The 26,450-nt window shown below is 40.7% G+C and overlaps 1 protein-coding gene across 1 annotated transcript in view; it reads left to right on the forward strand.

The window, feature by feature from the left end:
- The window catches only part of LOC126470401 (uncharacterized), a 125,363-nt gene that overhangs the window by 94,291 nt on the left and 4,622 nt on the right, over window positions 1-26,450 (forward strand). The window contains exon 10 of the mRNA XM_050098247.1: window positions 9,455-9,596. Coding sequence (XP_049954204.1) covers window positions 9,455-9,596 — 142 coding nt within the window. The remainder of the gene's footprint in view (window positions 1-9,454; window positions 9,597-26,450) is intronic.

Raw genomic sequence — 26,450 nt, forward strand, 5'->3', positions numbered from 1 at the left:
CAAAATTCAACAGTATTGGATATTCACTGCACCCTGTAGTGTAAAATGTACGTTGTCACACAATAAAATATAGCCCAGCCACATATCTTCAAGCTCAATCCATGCCAGAAACTAAAGAGCAAATTTAGAATGTTGCTGCAAAGTTTCAAATGGCTCTGAGCACTATGGGACATAACATCTGAGGTCGTCAGTCGCCTAGAACTTAGAACTACTTAAACCTAACTAACCTAATGACATCACACACATCCATGCCCAAGGCAGGATTCAAACCTGCGACCGTAGCAGTCGCACGGTTCCGAACTGAAGCGCCTAGAACCGTTTGGCCACCGCGGCCGGCAATGTTGCTGCAGATCATGAGGGTCAGTTGCTGCACCATCTTTATCTTGTATGGGTACTGGTGTAATATAGCCAAAAAACTTGCTGTACTGTTGACCATGGGATGGGCAATTCTCATGAAACTGCGCGAGTGCTATGTCTATGCGAGGGACAAGCTGCATGGCCAGTTATAGTAGCAGGTACTTTTCCAGGTGCCACACCAAGCTCACCCGTGTTTTTTAATTTCATTATCATCTTCTTTAAATCATTTGACGACGTCTGACCTCTCTTCTTTCAATCAACGGTAATCTCTCTGTGCAGCACTGTAATTGCTGCCGTTCACATACAAGTGTTTCACTAACAGCGCACGGTCTCTCTTCTCGATAGCCGTACTGTTCACTCATGTTATGGCTTGTGAAATGACAGTGTGGATGTCACACTGTCAAACAAACAGTGTACAGTGCTAGATTTGCACCTAGTGACCAAAATTGCAACTGATATTTTGTCTCCCATAAATTGGTTCTACATTAACATATCTACCAAGTTTCACTCCCATACAATAATTACAGCCCGCACTGGACTTCCATGAGTAGCTGCACTTTAATTAAAACTACCCAGAGCATCGATATGCACAGAATGACAGTTGAGTTACATTTAACCACAGGTAAGATCACTATATCAGAATCCTTACATAGAGATCAAAGCACTGACATCCTTCCAGCTGACATATCATTTTTTTGTACTGGGCCTGTGTCAGGGCATGACACATCTCCTTCCTCATATCCTCAGCAGAGTCCCTGTGTGCATGCACTGAAGCTCTTGCTTCATTGTCTGACAGGTGGCTTAGCTATCCTTCCCATTACCATTCAGGAAATCTTCGCTATTGACCAACGAATTTGATGCCTTCATGCCTGCACATTTTCTGCTTTGACTTGCATAAATAGGAGGCTTCATTCACTGCTCAGCATTGTGTTTGTCACACCTGAAGATGTCGGTCAGTTGTGCCGATGAAATATTGTGGGGAATTTTATGACAACATCTGATATTTTGCATGAGAACCGTTTCTACAGAATGATTCCAGTTGTTCTGATTGTATGCCATAATTTCTTAAAGGACTAATATACTAATGCCAATCTGCAAATAGGAAAACTAGAACTCTCCGAAGGGGTTCCAGAAGGGTTTCAATAAAATACTGTTTTCCAGAAACCTTGGCCGCATGGGGTAGCCGCGGTGTCTGAGGCGCCCTACGCGGCCCCCCTCACACGTTGGAGGTTCGAGTCCTCCCTCAGGCATGGGTGTATGTGTTGTCCTTAGTGTAAGTTAGTTTAAGTTCGATTAAGTAGTGTGTAAGCCTAGGGACCGAGGATCTCAGCAGTTTGGACCCATAGGAACTTACCACTTCCAGGAACCTTGTTGGTTGAATAGCCTCATTATAGCTAACAACTGACCAACAAAGTGAAGAAACTGAATGACTAATCCTACACAAAAGAATTTTGTGGCTGTAGTTATCACTATTATGCATACTTACATAACAGAACCTTAAATTGGCAGTACATAGTGTTACAAGGTAAGTGAATGATACATTTGCCAGAAAAGCTAGTTACGGTAACCATTAACGTGTCATCGCTGTTCAGTTATATGTAGGCTGGATTTGTTGAGCTTGAAGTAAGGTAATAATCTCAAATACTTTAAGCATTTTCACTGTCAAAAGTTTTTCTTTTCCACTGTAGATGTAAAAGTCGAGTATGAAAAATGTGACCTTTATCAAGTGATCATGTGAATATCCAATCATAATGACCTATTCCAGATATTAACTTGTTGAATGTATTTTGTCAGGGAAGATTTGTCATGGTGACACTGGAAGTCATATTCAGCTACATGATGATTCTCCACCATTAACTTAGTGTTCCTCCCCCTCCCCCCGATCTACAGGTCTCCATCAGCCCCATCGCACATACTCATTTGAAAGCAGGTAACATTCTGTAGTTATGTGCCTGTTTACCACTATTTCTCAGACAGCCATTCTCAAAATGAAACTACAAAAATGCACAATAGCCATAGAAAACTGGGTGATGTATAGTTGATCATAACACTAGCATTCGACACTGGATACATTGTATAAATCAGTCACAAAGCCGGCCGGAGTGGCCATGTGGTTCTAGGCGCAGCAGTCTGGAGCCGAGTGACTGCTACGGTCGCAGGTTCAAGTCCTGCTTCGGGCATGGATGTGTGTGATGTCCTTAGGTTAGTTAGGTTTAATTAGTTCCAAGTTCTAGGTGACTGATGACCTCAGTTAAGTCCCATAGTGCTCAGAGCCATTTGAACCATTTTTTCATTTACAAAGTCTCGGCAAGAGTTCCGTTAGCCATCACTAGTAATTCTGGGAGACTGGAATCACCAATAACATCTTTATTGAAACAGAGACATCTCCAGAAACATATGAGAATATTGCATAGACAGTGGTGGATTGTTAAAAAAAGCCATCGCTATAGGAAGCCAGGCTTCAGCTTTCAACAACCTTCCACCAGTTATACACTGAGCTACCTTGGACTTTAGTTTTGTCAACACGGAGGAATAAACGTGGCATTATCTATCATATTATTGCTCTCACTAGTTACACAACAAATAGCTTGCAGCTCATGGTTAGCAATAACACACAATTGTCTTTGAGTCCAGGAAATTCTGTATTTGCTTCTAGTGCAGATTCAAACCGTGTCATCCTCCCTTTTGTAAACTAGCTGAAAGCTGTTTAACTTGGACAACACTTTACAGATCTTTCTTTCCAGCCTTGAAAATGCCTATGATGTCTCGTGTAACATAGTATCTTTGAACAGCTCCAAAAAATTGAGGTTTCAAATACACTGCCGCCAGTTCCTCTGGGACAGGTATATTGGCCACCAGCTTGCGTGACAGGTATATTGGCACCAGCTTGCATGACAGGTATATTGGCCACCAGCTTGCATGGCAGGTAGAGTGGCCACCGGATTACATTAGTTTTATTCACGTTTAGTTTTGTTACCAGGCCCAATAGATTATTTAAGGGGCATGAACTGCATCAGTTGGTGAGATCCCTGTGAAGAATATGGAGATGCTGTGTACGTGTATGAGACGGCATTATCAGCACTTGACAGAATTTGAAAGGGGACCTCACTATGGGTCTCCATTTGGATGGCTAATGGAACTGTGCAGTATCCAGATTTATGGGACATTCAGATGTGACAGTGGCCAAATGCAGAAATACAAGGGAATGTGAGAGCAGGCAGTCTCATCATCAAGGTTCCAGTCGACCACATCCAACTACCAAAAAGATCACCATATTGTGCATCAGGCACTTTGTAATCTTGTAACATCTGTGCCAGCCATCCAAAAACAAGTAATGCACTCCCTGCAACATTCTGTGTCATCCCGCATCATTGATAGGAGACTGTCAGCAACTGGACTAGGGAATTACCACTCAGTGCTCAGGCTTCCATTAACACCAAAGCACAAACCTGCGTTTGGAGTGGTGCCGTGACCAGGAAGTGTGGAATGCTGATGGATTATGCTACATTGTGTTCTAAGATTACTCACTGTTCTGCACTACACAGGAGGACCGTAGTAAGTCTGATGGTGACCTGGGCACAGGTCCTATTCTTCCAATGTTTTGGAGAGGCTCAGTGGTGTTACTTCTGTTGTCTTCAAGTGGGGAGTCATCAGTTATGACATCGAGTCGTGGCTTATAGTGACTGAGGGAACTCTGATGGTACAATACATCACAGACAACCTGTGTCCTCATGGCAGGACCTCTAATACAGCATTGTGGTGCCACCGCTGTCTGTGGCATCTCCAGACAAGGCTTCGCTGATCATCAGAACTGAATTCAAAGCAGGATTCATCACTGAAGGCAGTTCTACTCCACTCCAGTCAATGAGATTCCAAGCTGAAAATGTGTCTGGAGACACCCCGGACAGCAAGGGGGATACCAACTTGTCAACCGCCGTACGACTCACCAGCCAGGCGTGAGGGTCTGGGGTGCTATTTCATTTCATAGCAAGACTCCTTTGGTCGTTATCTGCAGCACCCTTATCACACAGAAGTACATTGATGATATTCTACACCCCATTATGTTGCTCTTCATAGCCTGCCATTCTAGGCTTACATTTCAGCAAGATAGTGCCTTCCACTGCTTGTCTTCATGCTTGCCAAATGCTACGTTGGCCAGTAAGATCACTGGATCTCTCCTGAATTGAGAATGTTTGGAGCATTATGGGCAGGGACCTCCTGCACCTTAGCATTTTGACACTCTGATTTGCCATCTGGACAAAATATGGCATATCCCTCAGGAGGACATCCAACAACTCTCTCACTCAATGTCAAGCCGAATAACTATTTGCTAAGGACCATTGGTGGATCAACATGTTACTGACTTGCCCAGTTTCTGAAGCTCTTTCTCTTGAAGAAATCATCCAATTTTTGTGAAATTGTAATCATTTATTTTTTATTACATGTGCATCACATCCACCTATTTCCATCCCATTCAGATAATTCTTTTGTGGTGCAATGATTTTTTTCTTCTTATTCTTCTTAGAGTGTATTTTTCGAGTGTATTGTGGGATCACTTATGTATTGAAAGGAGGAAGAAAACACTTGGTTTGTGTGTACCAGTGGAGAATGCTGTGTTTGGAACACAGTGTGATGAGTGAAGACCGAGTGAGAGAGTGTGACCAGCGTCAGTAACATAAATAGCTAGGCACAGGTGGCGCTAGAGATGTGCCTGCGCATACATCCTGTGCAATGGATTTGCTGCAGTGTGCCTCTCTGGCAGGCGACCCCCATGGCATTCAAGGCTGAAAACAGACTAGTTGTAACTGCGACCAGCCGGTGACTGTGGTATTGATGAATTTAGTTTCCACTGAAGGGGATTATACTCCTTTGGTTTACCACAGTTCTCCCCATATACAGGGGGCAAAGAGCAATGCTTATGGAGTGGCCCCACAACTGGCTGAAATCCCAGGGTTGCGGTGGACAAGTGTGATGTCCATGGCATCATCAGAAGGGCTCATAGGCTTTACCAGTCCCGGTCAGCACATGCACGGGTCCTGGGTCATGGCAATGTGGAGTGGTTGCCAGAGGGCATTCCATATCCACATCCAGAGGGCAAGGGAAGCTGCATCGGAGGTGCTGCTTGGTAAGGTTTGACGGCATTTACAGGAGAGGGTTCGGCAGAGTTTGGTGTTCATTGGGTGGCCTAGAAAAGGAGACTAATAAGTGTTCAGCTGGGGCGATGGGTCAGGTTGTGGAGGAGGAGGAAGCACAGGTTCTAAAACTTGACTGAGAAAAGACAGAGACTGGGAAAGAGAGGAATGGCACACTGCATCACTGAGGTGGCCATCCAGAGATGTGACCGGGAACAGAGGAGGTTGTTCACCCTGCCACAAGCAGAGCTGGTTTTGATGATGGATCACCATTCTACCACCCACATCCAATGTGAATATCCAGTGGCCTTGTTGATGCTTGATGACCATCAGGATCCATTTTTCCTGACGCCCAAAACTGCACACCCACACTTCGGTATCAGGCATGAACCATGGAGAGGGTGGAGCAGGCAGCATGGTCAGAGTTGGCAGTAGCAAGTGTAAGAACATGCAAGGCTGGCAGCCATGGTGAGAGTTCCAACTGGGTATCCAGTCTGTGCATTAGTGCTGGATGTGGCAGTTCGCTTGTTATAATATCTTATCGTTGCTCATGCTGCCTGCAACGCAAGACATGGTTATGGGAAAGTGTTCCATGGTGTGCTGGGTTGAACGCTGGATTGGGACCCATTGAGAGGATGAGAAGGCATCTGTGCTGAGTAGTATTTTGGAAGTGTATCTCACAGGTATCTCTGCTGAGAAATAAAACCCATCACTGGAGCTGATGGGTTGTGCAATTGAGCAGCTTAATGACTGGGCCAAAGAGTGATATTAATGGTTTATCGTCAGTGATTAAGTGTAGCTTGGTTCTGTAGAGAGATACATGGAACGTTAATGGAAATTGGATTGCAAGGGCTTCGTTTTTCAGTCTGGGAATAATTCTGAGTGGTGTTGAGTGTCTTTGAAGCATAAGTAATCGGTTGCTCAGAGCCGTCAGCATTACATTATGTTACGGCTTCACCTGAAGCCCTTTCCGATATGTCAGCTGCCACTACAGACTGCTTCACCGACTGGAAAGTCGCAAGGTAAGGCATGGAGATTAAGACCTGTTTGAGTCTCTGGTGTGCCCATTCATAATCCTTTGACCAGGAAAAAGAGATAACATTCTTCCACACAGTGCTTAGGTGGTTAGCAATCATTGCAGAAAATGTGAATGAATTTACCGTAATAAGCTATCTTTCAGAGAAAAGATTCAAGCTCGTTTAAGTTTGAGGGGCAGAGGAGAGCTTTGATAGCTTCCACATGTTTCTTTGTAGGCTGCAGTCCATTGTGAGAAACGACATGAGAGAGATATTACACCGATGGTTGAAAAAACTTTGATTTTTCCTGATTACATTTGAGGCCAGTGGCCTGCAGCATGTGCAACAGTTTGCTCAGGTTTTGTAAATGTTCCTTTGTTGTGGCCCTAGTGACTACAATGCCATTTAAGTAACTAATGCAGTCCGGAATATCCGTAAGCAGTTACTCAAGGAACTGTTGAAATAGATTCAGTGCACCAGCGAAATCAAAAACTAGATGTTTAAACTTGTGGTGTGTTTGTGACCAATACCGTTTATGATTCATCAAGTTTCACCTGCAAAGAATCTTCATCCAGGGTTATTTTTGAAAAATTCTGTCCATCCGAGAGTGAGGTGAAAAGTTCTTCTGGTTTGGGAATCAGATAAGTGTCTGTTTCCAGCTATGAGTTTACTGTTATCATAAAATCACCATATAATTCAAAGTTTTCCCACTGGTGAATTCTTGATCACCAGCGGCATTGCCCACTCACTGACAGAAATAGGTTCAGTGACATCCAAGGCCATCAACTTGTCCAGCTCATATTTTATTGCATCATCCAGGGTATGGGCTGTGCGCCGAAGAAAAGAGGTCACACCGAGTTTTTCAATGTTATATGTGCCATGAACTTTGTAGCCTTCCTGAGGTTTCCAGGAAAAATTTCTGGGCACTACTGAAAAATGTCTTCCAGTTCCTTAAAAGAGAATTGTTTGGAGATGAGGGTCACCGAGTCGTCAGTGGCAAAACCAAAAGCGGAAAAAGCATCTAAACCGAAAACGTTCACTGTGTTTGCAGTGTGCAAGGGCTTCATTTTTCAGTCTGGGAATAATTCTGAGTGATGTTGAGTGTCTTTGAAGCATAAGTAATCGGTTGCTCAGAGCCATCAACGTTATATTATTATGTTAGGGCTGTGGTAAGAAGTTTGTCCTAGCTGTCAAGCATCGAGCTGGAGGTACATAGGGAAGTTCAGGGAAGAAGCTGATGCTTTGATGTCTGCCTGTAGTTGAATCTCCCTGTTGTACATTGCCAACATAATGAGCAATTTCTGCAACATCGCTGTTGCTTTACACAGTCTGTGACAATTACATTAGCATCCTTATGGTTCTAACAGTGAGGAGATGTCCATCTTTATTGCAAGTAAAACATTGTGCCCACCTGTCAGGGCAGTTATCCCAGGACTGCATATGATAACAGTCAAAGCACGGCAGAAGCAAATACCTGTTGCGGGACTGCAATTGTGTTCCGCGTTTGTGAGGCAGGAATGGAGCCTGGGTGTGTTTACGGTCTATGGCTGCTACTTCCTCCATGTCAGCCAAGTTTCTCTCAGTACCCTGGTCGGATACTACTGCCACCACATCTGCCCAAGATTCCAAATGGCAGCCAACTCCCTGGGAGACTTCCCAGTTATTGAGTCGATTGTAATACATCCCCCAAAGTGAGGTCATTGAACTGTAATGCCTTTTGACGCACTTGCGTGTTGGGGGCTGCTTTAATAATAGTATATCTAATCATGACTTCCACATGAGATTCATTAGCTGTGGGGGTAATAAATCTGCATTTTCCAATGAATCCCTGTAGTTCAGCTGCCCAAGCACAGTATGAGTGTGCTGTTTTTGACAGTGATAGAGTTCCACTCGGCGCAATATAACGTAACGGTGTCTGCAAAATTGAGTGTTTAATAGAGCACACATTTCATCCAAACCTAGCTGAGCTGGTTCAATGATGAAGTCTGCCTGAAAAGTAGCCAGCGACGGTGGCTGCTGGGGTGTAGGTTCCATGTTCACCAGATGTAGCATGAGGTTCGACAACGATCGTCAGCACTTATATTGTAACTAAGAACATAAAAATAGCACAGCAGATTCATCAGCCAATATATTTGATAGTTCAAGCTTTAAAGCAAACCACAAGAATAGTCCAGTGTATCAGCCAACATTACAGTATGTAGAGAAGTGGTCCGAATACAGTACAGTGAGCAAAGACGGTATGAGAGTCAGTGGCACTCTTGTAAGTAAATAGGTGGTCGTAGTCAAGCTGATCGCAGGGGGCACTGGAGGGACGCCTGCACAGATATCCTGCACGGCAGATCTACTCCGGTGTCTCTCCCTAGCAATCGACCCCCATGGCATTCGAGGTGGAAAACAAACGAGTCAGAACAGCTCAGATAACGAAAGTCTCAGCTTTATCTACATAAGAAAAATCTGGTACTGCAATTTTAATAATTATGTGATGATTGTAGTATACTAATTTTAGCAGACATACGGTGTATGTACCATTATGAAATGGTAGTTGAAGTTTGCGTGTTTGTCCACTTCATGGATTGTTATCTAATGATGTTTTGGAACATCCATTGCCTTTAACACCAGACATACTAACCACCACCAAATGTCTAACTCCAGAGGGAGTAATGCTGACCATAAAAACCTAGCTGGCCACGAAAACCTGGTGCTAAGTGGGTAGTTAAGATTTAAGAATAATTGCCAGTTTCAAAACTATAAATTACAGCAGGTGAAAATTTCTATGCTATATGCGTTGCACAAGACTAAATTCTACTATTATTTTTGTTGCTCATTCGTTTTAGAGGATTTTTTACCTATTGTTAACATTAAAATAATGAAGTTATTTCAGTTTATCAAAAGAAATCACATTTAGTATATAGACATCATTAATTTTTTGGTAAATGATATTTCTTGCAGGTATACCAAAGAGCTGACCTTAACAGAGTTCTGATGTCCCAAGCAATAGGTCCTTACTGTGACTTGAAGCAGGATGTTACTAGTTGGAACTTCACCGAAGGTGCAGCAGTGGCTTTAGAGATGCAAGAATATGAAAGAGAACGTAAGATAACTTCATTTTTTGTCACTTATTTAAGATCCTTTAAGTGAACTACGTGAAGCAAATTTGATTGTGTACGTCCTCTAACTTATTGTTCATTCTTCTGTACTAGATTCATTTCTGTTGCTTATAATTTCTATCTACAGATGGAATACTAATGTATGCCTCTACCTCAGAACATTGATTATGCTAGTGTTTGTTAACTTACAAGATGTACAACTTTGCTTCTTCCATTTGCCGAAAGGTGGCGACAATGGTAAGTAGCGGTAAAAAGAAACAGATCGCAGATGTCATGCAGTTAGCTTCGACCTTGGTCAACATAACCTCATTCAAACATTAGTCGATTTGTGTGTATCATAAAGTTGTTCTTCATTGAAAATGTCAGTTTACGAGCCTAATTCTTGTCATTTGGGGGAGGTGTTTTGTTTCAATATGAAGAAAACAGTGGCTGAGTCTCAGTGAATGCTCTCAAGTATGTATGGTAAGGATGCTATTAGTGAAAGAATGTGTTGTGAGTGGTTTCAACGCTTCAAGAGCAGTGATTTTAACATCATAGACATGCATAGTGGTGGAAGAGAGAATGTTGTCAAAGATGCAGAATTGGAGACATTGCTAAGTGAAGACTCAAGAAGAATTGGCACGATTCGCGGGAGTGACACAGCAAGCTCGGCGTCATGTACTATGAGGTGTTAAAACCAAGTGAAACAATCACAGGCACTCGTTATCAAAAGCAGTTAACGCGTTTGAGCAGAGCATTAAAAGACAAACAGCCCCAATACAGTGAGAGGCATGATAAAGTGATTTTGCAGCACTACAAAGCTTGACCCCCATGTTGCAAAAGAGGTCAAAACATACTTGGAAATGTTAAAATGGGAAGTCCTATCCCACCCACTGTATTCTCCAGACATTGCTCCTTCTCACTATCACCTGTTTAGATCAATGACGCATCACCTGGCTGACCAATACTTCTGATCCCATGAAGAAGTCACAAATTGGATCGATTCGTGGATCACTTCAAAAGATGAACAATTTTTTTGATGCGGGATTCATACACTGCCTGAAAGATGGGAGAAAGTAGTGGCCAGTGATGGAAAAGACTTTGAATGATACATGTGTAACCAATTTGTTTCATTAAAGCCTCAAATGTTGGGGAAAAATGGCGGAAGCAAAGTTGTACACCTTTTATAAATGGTAGGAACGTTGAGAGATTAGTGAGAGTGGGAGGGACGTGAGGCAAGAAGTCTGCATCTACACTATTTTCATGCCATTGTGATCGTTGGTAGAAACATTAGTGTACCTATAATATGCTTTTCAGTCACTAGCACACAATGCAGAACCTAAAGTTGTGCTTGTTACATAGCCTTTTGGTATATAGCTGTCATTTTCAGTGTGTGACATCCCTCCCTCCCTCCCTTCCTTTTCTGGTATCAGCCATTTTGTAGCTCATATAATTAGTTCCTATTGTTCTCACCATTAATGATAGTGTCCCTACATCAACTAGAGTGTGATTTCATTCCCTATCTGTGTCCTATGTGAGCCAGAGTTCCATTTGCAATACCTTCATCGATGACAGGACAGGAAACCATAATCTTTCTTCCTTCCTGCTAAAATTAGAGTTGTTGCAATAAGAAGACACAATGTTGTTAAAATGAGTTTGTCTTTATAAAAACTGTAATCTGAAAATGTTATGAAGTTTGTTCTTTCTACCTCCAAAATGGGCTACAGGACTTAAGAGTGCCCTGAAATCTCTTGAGATACTTAGACTGTCATTAATTGACAGCCATTTAAGTAACCAGTTTTCAAGAGATAAAGACACTTCATGATGAGTAAAACTCTTTGTGATGAATAAAACTCTCCATACTAGAATGAAAATGGATTTAAAATTTGTCATGTCATATTGTTTTAAAACAATGGCGTGTCAGAAACTGGCATCATAGTTTGATTACGGTGAGTGTTTAAGGAAACAATGTTTTGAAAAAATGGAAATTCGGCATGAAGTTTTTCTATGAATGATTTTTTACAATTTTCACAAAGGCCCAATTTAACAATAATGTTGTCGATCACTTTGTTTGACATTTTCTAATTGATCATCTGCATAAAGGACTATCTACAATTAATTTGCTGAATTTTGCCATGGTCTTGCTTTTGTTGTCATCCAGCCAGTTGTAACTGAAGCTATCTTACCCCTTTTTTACACTACTATTTCAGTTCACCTTTATTGCAAGATTGAATGTTTGCCGTAGTGTGTGTGCAGAAAGATTAATATTGGAATTTGTTATATTTCCCAAACAATACATTCTTGCAAGGATTTTCCAAGTTGTTTTCCAAAGGAACCCCCGTACCACATGCTGTAACCAGTCAAATTCATACCGTCCAAATCATATCTCTTATGATCCACAACTATTTGCCGTAATATTACCTCCTCTCTCTGCTGAGTCTAACTATTTACTTCTTTTATCTTGTCTTTACCAATTTCCACACTGAGGTACAACCAACCCCCCCCCCCCCCCCCCAATCCTTTTTCCAGTGCACAAAAGAAAAAATTCCAAACAAATTACCCTAACTCCTATATCGCTCATTGACTGACATCACCAGTTACCATAAATTCCTCTTCCTGGACAGTCCTTGGCACCTTCTGTGTTGCATCATGCACAAATAAGCTTTCTCTTTGTACTTTGTAGTCAGCACACTTTATTAATGTATAAGCAAAGAAATACATATTCTCATCCAGAACATCAAACAATCTCTTGCTTCGATGGGGTCAAGCTCTGTCTTGCATGAACCACATCTTGTTGAAATCGGGGTCACTTTTGGATAATGGAGATGAAACCATCACATAACATTCGATAGTCACCATGTCATCAAGGAATATTGCACCAATTATTCTGTGACTGGACATTGCACACCACACATTCACCTGTTGAGGGTGAAGAGACTTCTCGATCATGAAATGCGGATTCTCAGTCCGCCAAATGCACCAGTTTTTATTGATGAACTTATCTAAATGAAAGTTGGCTTTGTCGCTAAACCGTCCGTGCGCACGCGCATACTAATTCCCATCAAGCCCCTTGATCAACCATGCAATTTGAACACCCCAACACAAGCCATTCAGAAGTTATGACGATTTTATTTTAAAAAAAAAGAAGAAAGGGGGTTGTCTCAGTTGCCATTTGAATAACCCATTTCTCTTGTTACATCAGCATAATATTTTGAACATTCTGTATGATATAATTCCTCTATTTATATATGACTTTAGATTTACGATGTTCCCCAAACATAACTCCTTGGATTTTTGTTATGACACCAAATATGCATTTTCATGCGATTTCTGCATTACTTTAAATGGCCCATGGTACACACACCAAAATTTCTATATTTCGGAGTCATGTTTTTGTGGTATCACATATTGATACCACCCTACTGGCATTCTAGAGTTGGTAATGGAATGGCAAGTTTCCATCTGACACTGATAGTGGTCACGTAGGATCTGATGGACCCAGTGGTGCATGTCTGCTGAGCCACACCTCCAACAGCTCTGTGCTATGAGCACCTTATGCCGTCGCAATATAGGACAGCCGACAGCAGCCACTCAGCTCACTTGCACTTGGAACCTCTATGCTACGACACCTTCGTTCGTGCTTTATCCTTGTTGACATTGAGGTAGCTGGACTCTGTTTCTTGTTGCATTATTTGTAATGAGTCTTCATAAGCTTGGAGAAATAAAAGTTAAGTAAATTGTCTGTTTGTTGTGTTATCTTGTTCATTAATAATTTCTAATCCTGTCTAGCTTTCCTACGACAACAGTTGCCACACCACTCTGTAGTCCATCTCTCCTTATTACCATTGTGTACAAAGTCGTACACAACAATTTTATGTGAGTGTTCCTTGGCCTTAACCAAAACTGGGTACCCAGTTTCAAATACAGCAGGTTTCAACCCATTCTCATGCAATGTATTTATTTCTTGTGCCTTTTTTCCAATTTGTTTCTTCACACTCTTCTCTCTCTCCTTAGAAGTTAGCTGTTGAATAATTGGGAACTCAGTTTCTTCATATATCAAATTACAAGATTTAACACCCAGCATGGGCTCTCAAGGAGCAAACCCTGTGGCCTCATGCCGTACATTCTTTATTATTGTCTCAAATGTAGGTACATAGCTGGCCCATGAAGTATGTTTTTTTATGGCAGTAGGTCCTGCACAACATACTCAAGTCCCTCATAACTCTCTTGCTCATGTTATCTTTTGGGAAATAAGCCAAAATTTAAATGTGCATTATATCATTCCTCTCCATGCACTGTTTGAAAAGCTAGGACATAGTAAGGCTTCTGATTTACTCAGTTGTGGTATGTAATCATTTTTCAATACATCAGAAAGAATCCTTGTGTTTGCTCTCTTGGACTGATAGAATTTGACAAATTTTGAAAATGTGTCTAAGGCCACAAAAGTATAACTACGTCCTCCTCTTGACACCAGCAAAGGACCAAACAAATCTACTGCTATTAGCTTTTTAGGTCTAGCAGTCAGTGCACTTTGTCTCAAACCTTCAGTTGGCATGGTAGTTGCCTTCACTTTCTGGCTTGTATCACAGCTGTGAAACACTTGCCTACCCCCCCCCCCCCCCTCCTCATGTTGTTAAATATGAAACTTTCTTGAAACTTGGCAGTACATCTATGTGCCCCAAAATGTCCATAGATTTATGCTCTAAGTCAATCAATTTATCTACCATCTGGTCCAGGAAGCATCGTCTCTGGTCTTCCACATTATCGGCCTTCCTTCTAAAAAGAACACCCTTGTGTTGTTTACAGTAGACTTAAACCTTGGAAAATCTTTTTGAGTTCAGATAATGCTTGAACAACTTCAAGTTTTCATGTGTATTTAGCTCATGCTTAATACTGTGGTAAATCATCTTAATCCTACTCTCATATTTAACCTTTTCAAAGTATAGTATTTTTATTCCTGTCACATACGCTACTCCCTCTCTATCATCTCCATTCGGTCTTAGCATCTGAGGCAAAGCATCCGCTATATCAATGAAAACAATCAGTTTTTGAAATATGATGTATTTGGATAAATAAAAAAATCAACTCGCCCAGGGGCAACAGGAGAACGTACATATAAAGATATGTAAATTTGCAAGCTTTTGGAGCTAGTGGCTCCTTCTTCTGGCAGAAGGGTTGAAGGGGAAGGAGGAGGGGTGAAGGGAAAGGACTAGTGATATTTAAGAAATAGGGAGAGTTTGGAAAAGTTGCCCGTGACCCTGCATTCTAGGAGACTTTTCCAAAGTCTCCCCGAGAGCTTGCAAATTTCTGTACCTTTATATGTGCATCCTCATGCCACTGCATGGTGAGTAGATTTTTTGTCTATCCAATTACATTGAAGCATCTGCTTTTATGTTCTCATCACTTCTTGCATACCTTATCTCCATTGCAAACTGCTGCAGATACAGCACCCATCTAGCGATCCTACTATGTCATCCTCAGTGGTTCAGCATTTGTTTCTGGGTATGCTCTTGGTGACCCCATGGTTCCTAAGCTGGAGACCGGTAAGTGCCACAAGCCCTCTGTCACTGTAAGCTCTGGGCATGCTTCAGCGAACACAGTGCGGCGGTAATTCCCAGTGTGATGGATGTGCCATCTGGGAGTACTCACAACTACTAATCCAAACAAATAAGGGAGCCTAGTCGTCCTGATAATCGAATTGCAGTTAGTAATGGAACTTAAGGAGTTGTAAATCACAATGTGTTTGTATCATCAAGAGGAAGGAGGGAATGTCGAAACAGTATTTATAAAGAAAGGCTTAGGAAGGCTTGCTGGTACATTAAAGTGTGTTAAGCAGTTATGAAATGGTTTCTTATTCGTTGAGACTAACAGGGCAAAGCAAATGGAACTTCTTAGGAAGTCAGAAAAATTGGTTGACTATGATGTAATAGAGTTGCATAACTCCCTCAACCTTTAGCAAGGATACCGTGATATTATGGGCATAGACATCGTAGAACTTCAACAAAAATGAGTATCACAGGGGATAGTGGATGTGGAACAAAGGACACCAACTCTCCACAGTCCCTGTTCCTTTAGTGTATGGCACTCTGCTCATCACTATTGAAGCCACCTCCCTCTACACCAGGTTCATCCAAGAATTGCGCCCGGCGGGTGCAAGGCAATGTAGTTCAGCACCCTGTCCATGACTGTGTGTCACTAGTGTCGCCATAGGAGTGAGAGAGAGAGAGAGAGAGAGAGAGCTGCGGAGCGAGAGAGATCGCACACCACTGCTCTGCGCTGGACTGTCCTGCTGTCAGATACAATGCAAATAAAATAACAGAGGAAGCGCACCTCTGTAAAAGAGGCCGATGAGCGGTAAAACAAGCAAACCATTTACCGTTTAGGTAACAACTAGTGTTCGTGTGGCAGAATTGCTATGCAAAGCTATAGAAAACAATATCCAAAACAAGAATCGAAGAACATCCTAGTTGTTTTCTGACCCACAGCTTCATTCTATTAGTATTGCACAGGCACACTCATCATATGTACAATAGGCGTCTTCTGAAAATTATATCAGTTTCTTAAATGAATTAGAGTCATAAATATTCTATTTTAGAAATAACTTTATGTAAGGGATGTAGTGTCTCATTCTTACTGTTAGCAGTTACAAGTAAGTATTTTTTGTTATACTTCGGGCTACATCTCTTTGTATCCCTTTTCAGAGTTTAGAAATCTGATCCTTAGTTTGCTGTTTTGTACATAATAATTTTAACCGACCAAGTTTGAAAACTTATTAAAAAATAGAATTAAGGTTATAAAGCTCTTTAATTCTTACAGTCAACATTGTTAAAGAAGACAGTTAACATTTTACACTTTTTTCTTTTTCGAGGAAACGGTTTTGTCAATGTTCGGTACAATATTCCCTGAGACTGATAACCTCAAAGAATTAATCAAATTTTTATCGCCAAGTAATGAACGGTTCTTAGTTTTAGCAAGCTTTAAAAGAGAGAAAAAGCGCTCACAGGTATACGTGGAACCAAACATTGAGAGAACTTTGGCCGCGTGCTTGTGCAAAAGAGGATATTTCTCTCGTGGAAGACAGCTGTAAAAGTCATCCAAAGTTTTACACATGAGAAAGAGTTCCTTCAGGCGGATATTGCACTGCAGGTCAATCAGCTCTAGTTGAAGCACTTGTGAGACGTCCTATGCCGAAGGGAAAACAGGCGAACCAATATATCTAAGGCTGATTGAAGCTCACTTATCTCCAAAAATCTGTTTTCAAACCGTTCTTGTAATTCGCAAATGATTGCAACATAATCTGAAAACTCCACATCTTCTTTAACGCTGTCTAGTGCAGGAAAGTGTCCACAATTCTTCTCGCACAATCGTTTTTCCCACAAATAAGTTTTTTTTTAAATGCTTGAATTGTCTGCACTAAATCAACGACATAATGATTTTTGCATTGGAGTGAAATGTTCAAAGTATTTAAATGACCAGTAAGGTCACTCAAAAAAGCCAAATTCACCACCCGCTTAGGATCACAAAGTAATTCTTTTGGACATCCTTTCATTTCCAAAAAGGTATCTATTTCGCCCCTCAAGGTGAAAAACCGATGAAGCACATTTCCTCTGCTCAGCCATCTTACTTCGGTGTGGTAGGGGATGTCCGGGTATTCCTCTTCGATCTCAGCCAGAAATTCTTTAAATTGGCAATTTGTGAGTCCATGTGAGCGAAGATAATTAACCGTTTGAAGAACTGTGTCTATAACATTTTTTTATGATGACAATCTTCGCACAAAGTGCCTCCTGGTGTATCAGACAATGGACTGCCGCGAATAAGGAACAGCCAACTTCAGCCATTTTTGGCCTCACGTAACTCAGAAATCCAGTGCGTATCCCTCGTAGCGCAGGGCTCCATCCCTTGTTACACTGGTCAGGCGTTCCCATTTTAAACCCATTGACTCTAACACGTTTTCCACGGCTAGAAAAGTATCCAAACCCATGGTTGTGTCTTTTAATTGTATAAGATCGAGAAATTCTTCAGTGACACGAAGATTGTCGTCGACACCTCGAATGAATATGACAAGCTGAGATATGTCCGCAACGTCCGCGGACTCGTCAAGAGCAATAGAAAGTGAAATGAAGTTTGCCGCTCACTCCATTAATTCCTACTCCATATCTGAGACCATATATTCGACTCTGTGAGCAACATTTTGAGGCGAAAGAGCTATTTTTTAAAATTTATCGTGAGGTCTGGTGGACAAATATAAGCCGCCGAGTCGACCAGGCAATCCTTGATGAGATTTCCAGTAGCAAAGGGTTTCCCTGCTTTCCCAATTCTCAGCGATCATTTGTAACTTGCCCACAAACTTCCTGCTCGTACCACCCCAAAAAAGAACATGCAATTAATTTTGTACAGTCCTGTTTTTAAAACTCTTTTATCACTTTAACAGTTAATTGTTTCATTCATTGAAACTCAAATAAAAAACTAACAAAAAAGATTGGTTTTAGATATGTTTTCCCGCAGTTCCGCTGAAAAGGACAGCGATGTGTGGTCGCAAAATAAATTTTTATCTATTGCAATATTTGCGTACAGCTGCATGGCGAGGCTCGGCGGGCGGTCTGCTCGGCCAGCTAAGCGACATGGCTCGGCCACTGCAACAACATACGAATATGCCCGGGGCACTGGCCGCGGGCGATCGCGGGCACTAGCGCCCCAGGGGCACAGTTTGGAAGAGCCTGCTCTACACTAACACCCTTAATGCCCATGGCCTTGCCACTATTGAACAGTACCTTTTCCAACGCCCAACTGACTCCAAACCTACAAGCTCCTTCCTGCCCACCATGGCCAACTATATCCTCACCCACAGTTATTTCATCTTTGAAGGCATTATGTACAAACAAATCTATGGTACAGTAATAGACACCCACATGGCACCATCTTATGTAAACCTTTTCATCGGCCATCCAGAGGAATCCTAAATGCTCAGAATCCCAAACTTATCACCTGGTTGAGCTTCATTGATGACATCTTCAGGATCTGGGCTGATGATATCCTCTAGAACCTCAACACCTTCTCTCCCATTCACTTCACTTGGACATACTCAACTCAAAGAAGTCACCTTCCTCGATGTTGACCTCAAAGATTACGTCAGTACTTCCATCAATATCAGACCTACGAACCACCAGCAAAATGTCCACTCAACAGCTTCCACTCGTTCCATACCAAGAAGTCTCTTCCATACAGCCTAGCCATCTGTGGCCGTCGGAATCTGTAGTGGCGAGCAGTCCTCCTACAAATATACCGAAGGCCTCACTGAGTCCTTCACAGACCAAAATTACCCCTTCCAGTGTTGTGCAGAAGATCTCTCTTGGCTTGTCTCTCCAGTAACCTCCCACCTCCCACATTCCCATTGTCCAGCCACAAAGGAGCACTTCCCTCATGACTGGTGCCACACAGGACTGCAACTGAATTACATAAGGGGGTTTCAACTGCCTCTCACAGTGCCGTGAAATGAGGAATATCCTACCCACTATCCTCCCAATCCCTCCCACAGTGGTGTTTCTCCACTCACTGAGGCTACACAGTATCTTTGTCCACCTCTAATCCCAACCCCTTTGCGTTATGGCTCATATCTCTACAATGCACCTAGATGCAAAACCTGTCCCATACATCCTCCCACCACCACCACCACCACCACCACCACCACCACCACCACCACCACCCACCACCACCTATAACAGTCCAGTCACAGGTATCACTTCACTTATCCCATCAAAGGCAGGGCTTCCTGTGAAAGCAGTCATGTTATCTACAAACTAACCTGCCACCACTATGCTGCTTTCTACTTTGGAGTGTCTATCCACATGAATGGCGACCAGCAAATTGTGGCCAAGAGACAACTGGACTACACAGTTGCTGAACATGCTGTGCAACACAGTGTGCTTCACTTCATTGACTGCTTCACAACCTTTGCCATATGGACCCTTCCTACCAACACCAGCTTTTCTGAATTGTGCTGGTAGGAAATATCACTGCAATGTATCCTACGTTCCTGTAACCGCTCTGGCCTCAACCTTCACTGGTCCCTGTCCTTCATCCATACATCTCCTCCCCTGCTCCCATTTCAACACTATGCAGTCTTCTGTTCCACCAACATACTCACTAATCTTTTTCTGCTCTGTACTTCTCTTCTTTTCTGCTTACTCTCACCCCAAACCTCCCAACTCCACTGAATGGCCCTATCCTGACCTGACCGTGTTCCTGCATGCTTCTGCAAGCAGCAAGACACTTTGCCCCACGCCCCCACTCGCCCATCCTGATACCCTTTCCCATCCCTGCCACCCTCATCCAACTTCCTCCTTTCCTCCATCTCTCACAGATTGCTCTTTCCACCATTCTCAGTTGGTGTGCACAGTTTGGCCTCAGCAGCCAGAGACAGTGGTCATGTGTGTGCAAGTTGTTCTTGTGTGAATGTGCGTGTTTTTTGCTTTAGAAGATATTTTGTCCACGAGCTTAAATGTATAGCAGTCTTTCTGTTGTGCCTGTCTGGGACTCATGTCTCCTTTATTTGGTGAGCTGCAACCTATTCTTTCCATAATATTGTTGTTATTCCATCATGGATTTCCCATTATTTGCATACCAGCAAGCTTTCGAAGAGAATTGGTCTAATTGTAACATAATTTCCGGCTCACATTTGAAGAGAAATGGCTTAATTTTAGTGTGATTTCTAGCTTACATTCAAAGAGAAATGGAATAATTTTAGTGCTATATTTACCGTGTGATGTAGCACATTACCACATGGTCATCGGCTGCCACTGGTTGGTTATGTGTTCCCATCATTTGAGTGATACTTTTATCGAAATTATGTGGAGTGAGTCAGTGTGCTGGAAATGCCCATGTTATTAGTGTTAACATTGCTGAACATATCATTTTTGATCCTACTCATGCAACTACACTTAAAAACTTGTTTTTGTCATTTTTTAAATAAAACTTTGTCCCCAAAATAGGAGGAGTTGTCCAGGTGCAACTATTTAGATTAGATTTGAAACTTTCTTTGCTACCTGTCAGACAATTTAAGTTATTGGGCAAATGATTATCCTAGTGTCATAGGTATGGACATCACTTTGTTCTCAAATTGTGATGGAATATTTAAGATGAGTTTCATTAGTGTATGTATGTATTGTGATGGTGCAGTTAAAAGGCCTAAGTCTTAAATGAGGCTTTCTTGATACCCATGGGTGAACATCACATATTATTCTTATTGCTCACTTTTGCGCAGTCAATATTTTCTAAGTGATGCATTAAGCCGGGTTTCCGCATGCAACTACAATGATGTCACAGAAAGTCGCACGATTGTAGATATAACAGTGGCACCATGTGCTGCTGTTTCTGTATGCTCCCGTAAAAATTCTAGTTGTACAGCTTTCAATATGGCATCAGCTGAGATTATTCGAATTGACATTGGTATTTTTCATTCAGGTTATAATTTTAGAATTGAATCAAGAATCCAGTGAGAAGGAGAGAAGGGGTCCTTTGAATTTCAAGGTGGGTTTTACGCAGAAGTAACACAGGCATCAAATACACTTATAACTGAAATTGCACTTGTAAATAAAAATCCATTCTTAAACCACTTTCAGATATCAAAAGTAAATTTCAGATAACCATTGATTTGCATATTGAGCTCCATTAAAAAAATCTGATACTCGTATTAGAGGTTGCAATGAGTTCCTCAATGCTGCCTTTCCAATGATTCATCTTCAAACAAGATGTTGAAATTTCAAGGTGGGTTTTCTGCATAAATAACACAGGGGCATCAAATACACTTATAACTGAAGTTGCACTTGTAAACAAAAATCCATTATTGAACCACTTTCAGATATCAGAAGTAAATTTCAGGTAACCAGTGCTCTGCATATTGAGCTCCATTAAAAAATCTGATATTCGTATTAGAGGTTATAATGTGTTCTTCAATGCTGCCTTTTCCACGATCTATCTTCAAACAAGATGTTGACCATTATTTTGTAGTTAGTTTGCTTTGAGTCTCAAATCACATCTACAGTTCTAAATTAGTACTTACCTTATTTGTTTGTTGTTGACCTCATTGTCTTCCATGGAGCATGTCAGTGATCGCAACTCGTACTTGTAACAAGAAATATTAAATGGTCAAAGGTTGTTATTCAGATAACTTCCAATGGTTTTTCTGATAAATGCAGTTTCTGAATTTTGAGACAGATATATGCTTCAGTATTTCCACTCTCAGCATTAATAGCATACAATACTTCTGCCTTCAGCAGTACTACAGAACAGCATCAAGTCTCTTTGCAACAACTCTTCTGCCAAGAGCATCCATTCCACAACATTCCTGTCAAGTCTCTGTACCTCCCTTTCAACAAACAAGAACAGTGCTTTCAGGTAGAGGTCAAAGAGTTCATAACACTGTTGATGATAATCATTGATACAACTTTGAAACAATTAATAAAATAGATTTACGTGAATTCAAGTGAAGTGCTTCAACATTGATTTAAATGTGCAGAATATAAATATTTAGATAAGGAGTAACTCACTTTTATGAATGTGTATGTATTGAAATTATTCTTGTCAAACTGCAAAGATAGATACCCACTGTTTTCATTCATTTCTTATTATGTTATGGACTTGATTGCATTACAAGATGCAGTAATTGCTCAAGTGAAGCTACAAGTAACACTTTGATATTCAACATCTGGCGGTAGGGTTTTCAGGTCTCCTGTATTTTGTGGGGTGTCAGGTATTTTACCCACATTTTGTCCTGCCTCCCATATTTCTGGCAGGTCTCTCGTATTTTATGTGTTTTCCTGTGTTTTACCCATCTCACATACTTGACACACTTCTTCATGTTTCCCCATTAGTTTCATAAAGTTTTATTTATTTATGCTAACATTTCCGTATCATTCCAAAATTATCATTCCTAAATCAACAGTTGCTATTTCCAGTTTATCGTCTTTGAATTCTCTCTTTTTCATGTTAGCGAGCATACAAATTTCAACTTTTTTGCCGAGAGTTTTTCAAACTTGTAAAAAATGTCACATTTTTGAATGAGTACAAAGCAAATGGTAATTATGAAAAGAGCTATGACCATATGAAAGTTGTTCTAGTTAAATATTTTTGTAAATATGAATAGTGCTATGAAAGGTGGTGTAATTACATATAATAGTAAATATGAAAGGTGCTATAATGCTATGAAAGTTGTTTTGATTAATTATTTTTAAGTACTACATGCAGTGATGAAGTCTCGCCAATTTTCATCCGGTTTTGTAAAAGGAGTTTCAATATGTAAATGTTTCAAGATTGTGTACACTTTTTATACAGTTGCATGCAATGGCCTCTAAAGTAAAATATGCTGATAATGCCACAGTGGCACTATTTTGGTTGTCATTTGCAAAATCTCTTGAATTTTTAGTTTGAGAACCTGCCAACCGTATCTGGCAGTTACCTGTCATCTCTCCAGTATTTTACCACATCCACAAAACTAAAGTTTTCAGTGTTCTTTTGTGATGTTTGGGGTGCCATTTACAATGCCCTGAAGACTCATTTGAAATATAATATTTTCAATTTTGCACCCCACATCAATTAAATATAATGAAATATTAAAGTTATTCTGTACCAAATTTTAGGGTTATTCATTAGGCAGATGCACTAGAAGACACTAATAAAGTTGATTTCCTTTATTAAGAACTGTACTCAATCTAAAATTTTACTGCTACCAGAAACATTGTTACTTCCTTACGTTCCCCCTCCAGCGGACGTTGTGACAGAGGCAGATGAACTGGCATGGGTAGTACAGCAGAATAGTGTGGAAACTTGTCATCGAGGGCACATGCAATGCATAGGATGGAGAGATCTGCTGACAGAAGTGTTTATCTATGACCCACGACGAGGAAAGCAGGCCAGTGCTCACAATAAATTCAACCATCACAGACCTAGCATTGTACTTTTTGTCAAGTGTTTTACTTGAGTACTAAGTCATCTGCTGCCTGCACCAGCCACATACTGAGTTTGTCCCCATGCAGATCTCTAGGGGGTTTCACACTTTCCGCTTCCCATAGATTGATTGGCATTGCAGGTTTTCATTTCCTCTCACAAGCTTCTTTTCCCCAGTTATCCAGCCACCGTCGACCCTTGAAGTACCCGCACCAACACTATTATGCAGCAGTGTTGTCACAACTGTGCAGATACTAAACTTTCTTTCTCAGATCCACTGGGCAAGCATTTGAGAGCATTGCAGGTGCGTGTCAGTATAACAGAATCTTTATATACTGGCAGCACTACATTAATTTTCATCATTTGAAGACTTCAGTAAGCTGCTGTATAGCTAGAAACCACATTTCAGTATCCTCAATAATACTTGCTTACACACACAACTCTTATCTGTGCATCATATATTGAAAACATCATATACCTTCATCGTGTAAATTAACCATTATTTGCGCATGAAGATTTTACATACTGAAGTTGCACTTCTTGCCACTGTAGCACTACGAACCATAGTTAAAGTGACTCATTTTGGAGAGATCTTTAATGTGGTTTATTACTGAAACAGCATATTTTCATAATACACAGTAATAAATATGAAGAACACCAGATATGGCAATAGCTTCAGAAGCCTTGACATCAAGATGGCAGCTGTTTATTTTGCTTCTGACACTAAACGTCAGTGGGGGAAGGAAAGTGACATCACAAAGTTACAGCGACTTCAACTTTTGTAGCATGGCTGAAAGTGGTGTCACTCGAATGGCTCCATGGGAATTTTGGTGTTTCCACACACAACTTCAGTGATGCCATACGAGTGGTGGCCAAGTGGCATTATTTTTGTTGCATGTGGAAACCTGTCATTACCCCAGAAAATCATTCCTTGAGACATTATTAAGTGGAAATATGCAAAATATGTCAATATGATGACGATTCTAAGATCATAAATTATATGAAGAGCAAAAGTAGCTGAACTTAATTTTTAGAGCAGCTCATTAATGTACTTCTTCCACTTCATTATCAGCCCTATGTACACCCAAAAATTTGAAGCATTCTACCCTGTTTACAGACTCCTGTTCATATGCTACATCATTTCTCTGTACAACTCTAGTTTTTGCACAGAACTGAATACAGTGTGTTTTCTCAAAATTAGCAGCGTGTCCATTTTCAGAGAACCACTTAAAAATTCATTGAAAAATATCATTAACTGTCTCTTCTGTTGCTTTCTCTTTAATGGGCTTTATTATAATGCAAGTATCATCTGCTAAAAGTACCAGTTATGTTTGATGATGAATGTTAGGTTGTGGGTCATCCACATGCATAAGGAATAGTGGTAGACCTAAAATTGAAACTTGTGGGACCCCCTTCATGATTTCTCTCCCAGTCACTAAAATTATCTCTCCTTTCAACATTGTATTAATTATTCAGCACAACTTGTTTGCATTATGTTTGTTAAATCTTACTGAAACCATTTGTGTAAAGCCATCAGTCCCATGAAACAGAAGTTTTTATATGAGAGTAACATGATGTACACAATTAAACGCCTTGGAAAGAGCACAAAAATTACCACCTGGTGAAATTTTATTATTTAAGGCTTGTAATATTTGCTGAGTGAATGTATAAATAGCATTCCTGGTCAAGCAACCCTTGTGGACTCCAAACTGCGATATACTAAGTCAATTTTTTTCTACTTAAATGTGAGACTACTCTTCAGTGCCTAACTTTTTCGAATATTTTGGGAAAAGATGTCAGTAAGGAAACTGGATGAGAATTATTTAAGTCTTTCTTGTCACATTTCTTATAAAGAGGTTTAACAATGGTCTATTTTTATATATCTGGAAAACAATTTTGAACATGGCCAATAATGCAGCAACCATAGACGAAATTTATAATATTACTTGAAAATACAGCTCTTCGGTTGCACAGGTAAAAAATTTTCAACTTTACCTAGGTTTCAACTGCTCTAAGGCAGCCTTCATCAGAAGTAAAAAAATGGTTTAGAGCAACAGTGCTCACGTTAACGATAAAGATATATTTGTACATTATAAAATTTTCCTAGGAATGCACAACTTGATTAAGACGCGCCGCTAAGGGTCGCGTGTTCAGCCGGCACTGTAAGCAGCATCAGACTGATGATCTGGAAAAATTCCCTTTATTCTGTCAACAGCATATAAACTTTTGTTTTGTAGAATTTTTATAATTTCAGTAAAAGATGTTGGTGCTACTTCGAGTTGCATAAAATATTGCGGAATGATGTTTTGAATACGTTCTCTTGCTTCGTCAACAGAAATATGTAATCCTATTTTTGCTGACACATTCAGTGTTAAAAATCCTCACAACTTGTGAGTTATCAGTCATAAAATCACCATTTAGTTTCATTGTTATCTTAACTTATACAGTGCCTGGTTGTCCTGTCTCCCATTTGACTGTATCCCATATAGTTTTAATGTTATACTATATGTTGATTCTTGGCTTATTATCCCCTCTATATAATTTCCCTTTTTCTCTCACATGAAATTTTAATCCCTGTAATTATCCAGGGCTTACTTTTTTAATGTACTTTCTGGATAACTTTTCAGGAAAGCTGTTTTGAAATTTTGACTTAAATTTGCTATGGAATATATTGAATTTCACAATAGGATCCCTTTCTATAAAATCCTCATCCCAGACTACCTCTTTTTTGACTTATTCTTAAAACATTGTACCCTGTTCTCATTAAGAAGCTTCACTGCTTTGTATGAAAATGTCTCGGAGCTGTAATGTGCTGCATTGTTTATTTCCATTAATTGTGCATCATGATCAGATAGGCCACTATAATTTGGTATACATTAATTGTTTCGGAACTGTCTATAAAATTTTTATCTGTCAGG

The sequence above is a fragment of the Schistocerca serialis genome, chromosome 3 (genome assembly GCF_023864345.2).
Source record: "Schistocerca serialis cubense isolate TAMUIC-IGC-003099 chromosome 3, iqSchSeri2.2, whole genome shotgun sequence".
Classification (NCBI taxonomy): Eukaryota; Metazoa; Arthropoda; class Insecta; order Orthoptera; family Acrididae; genus Schistocerca; species Schistocerca serialis.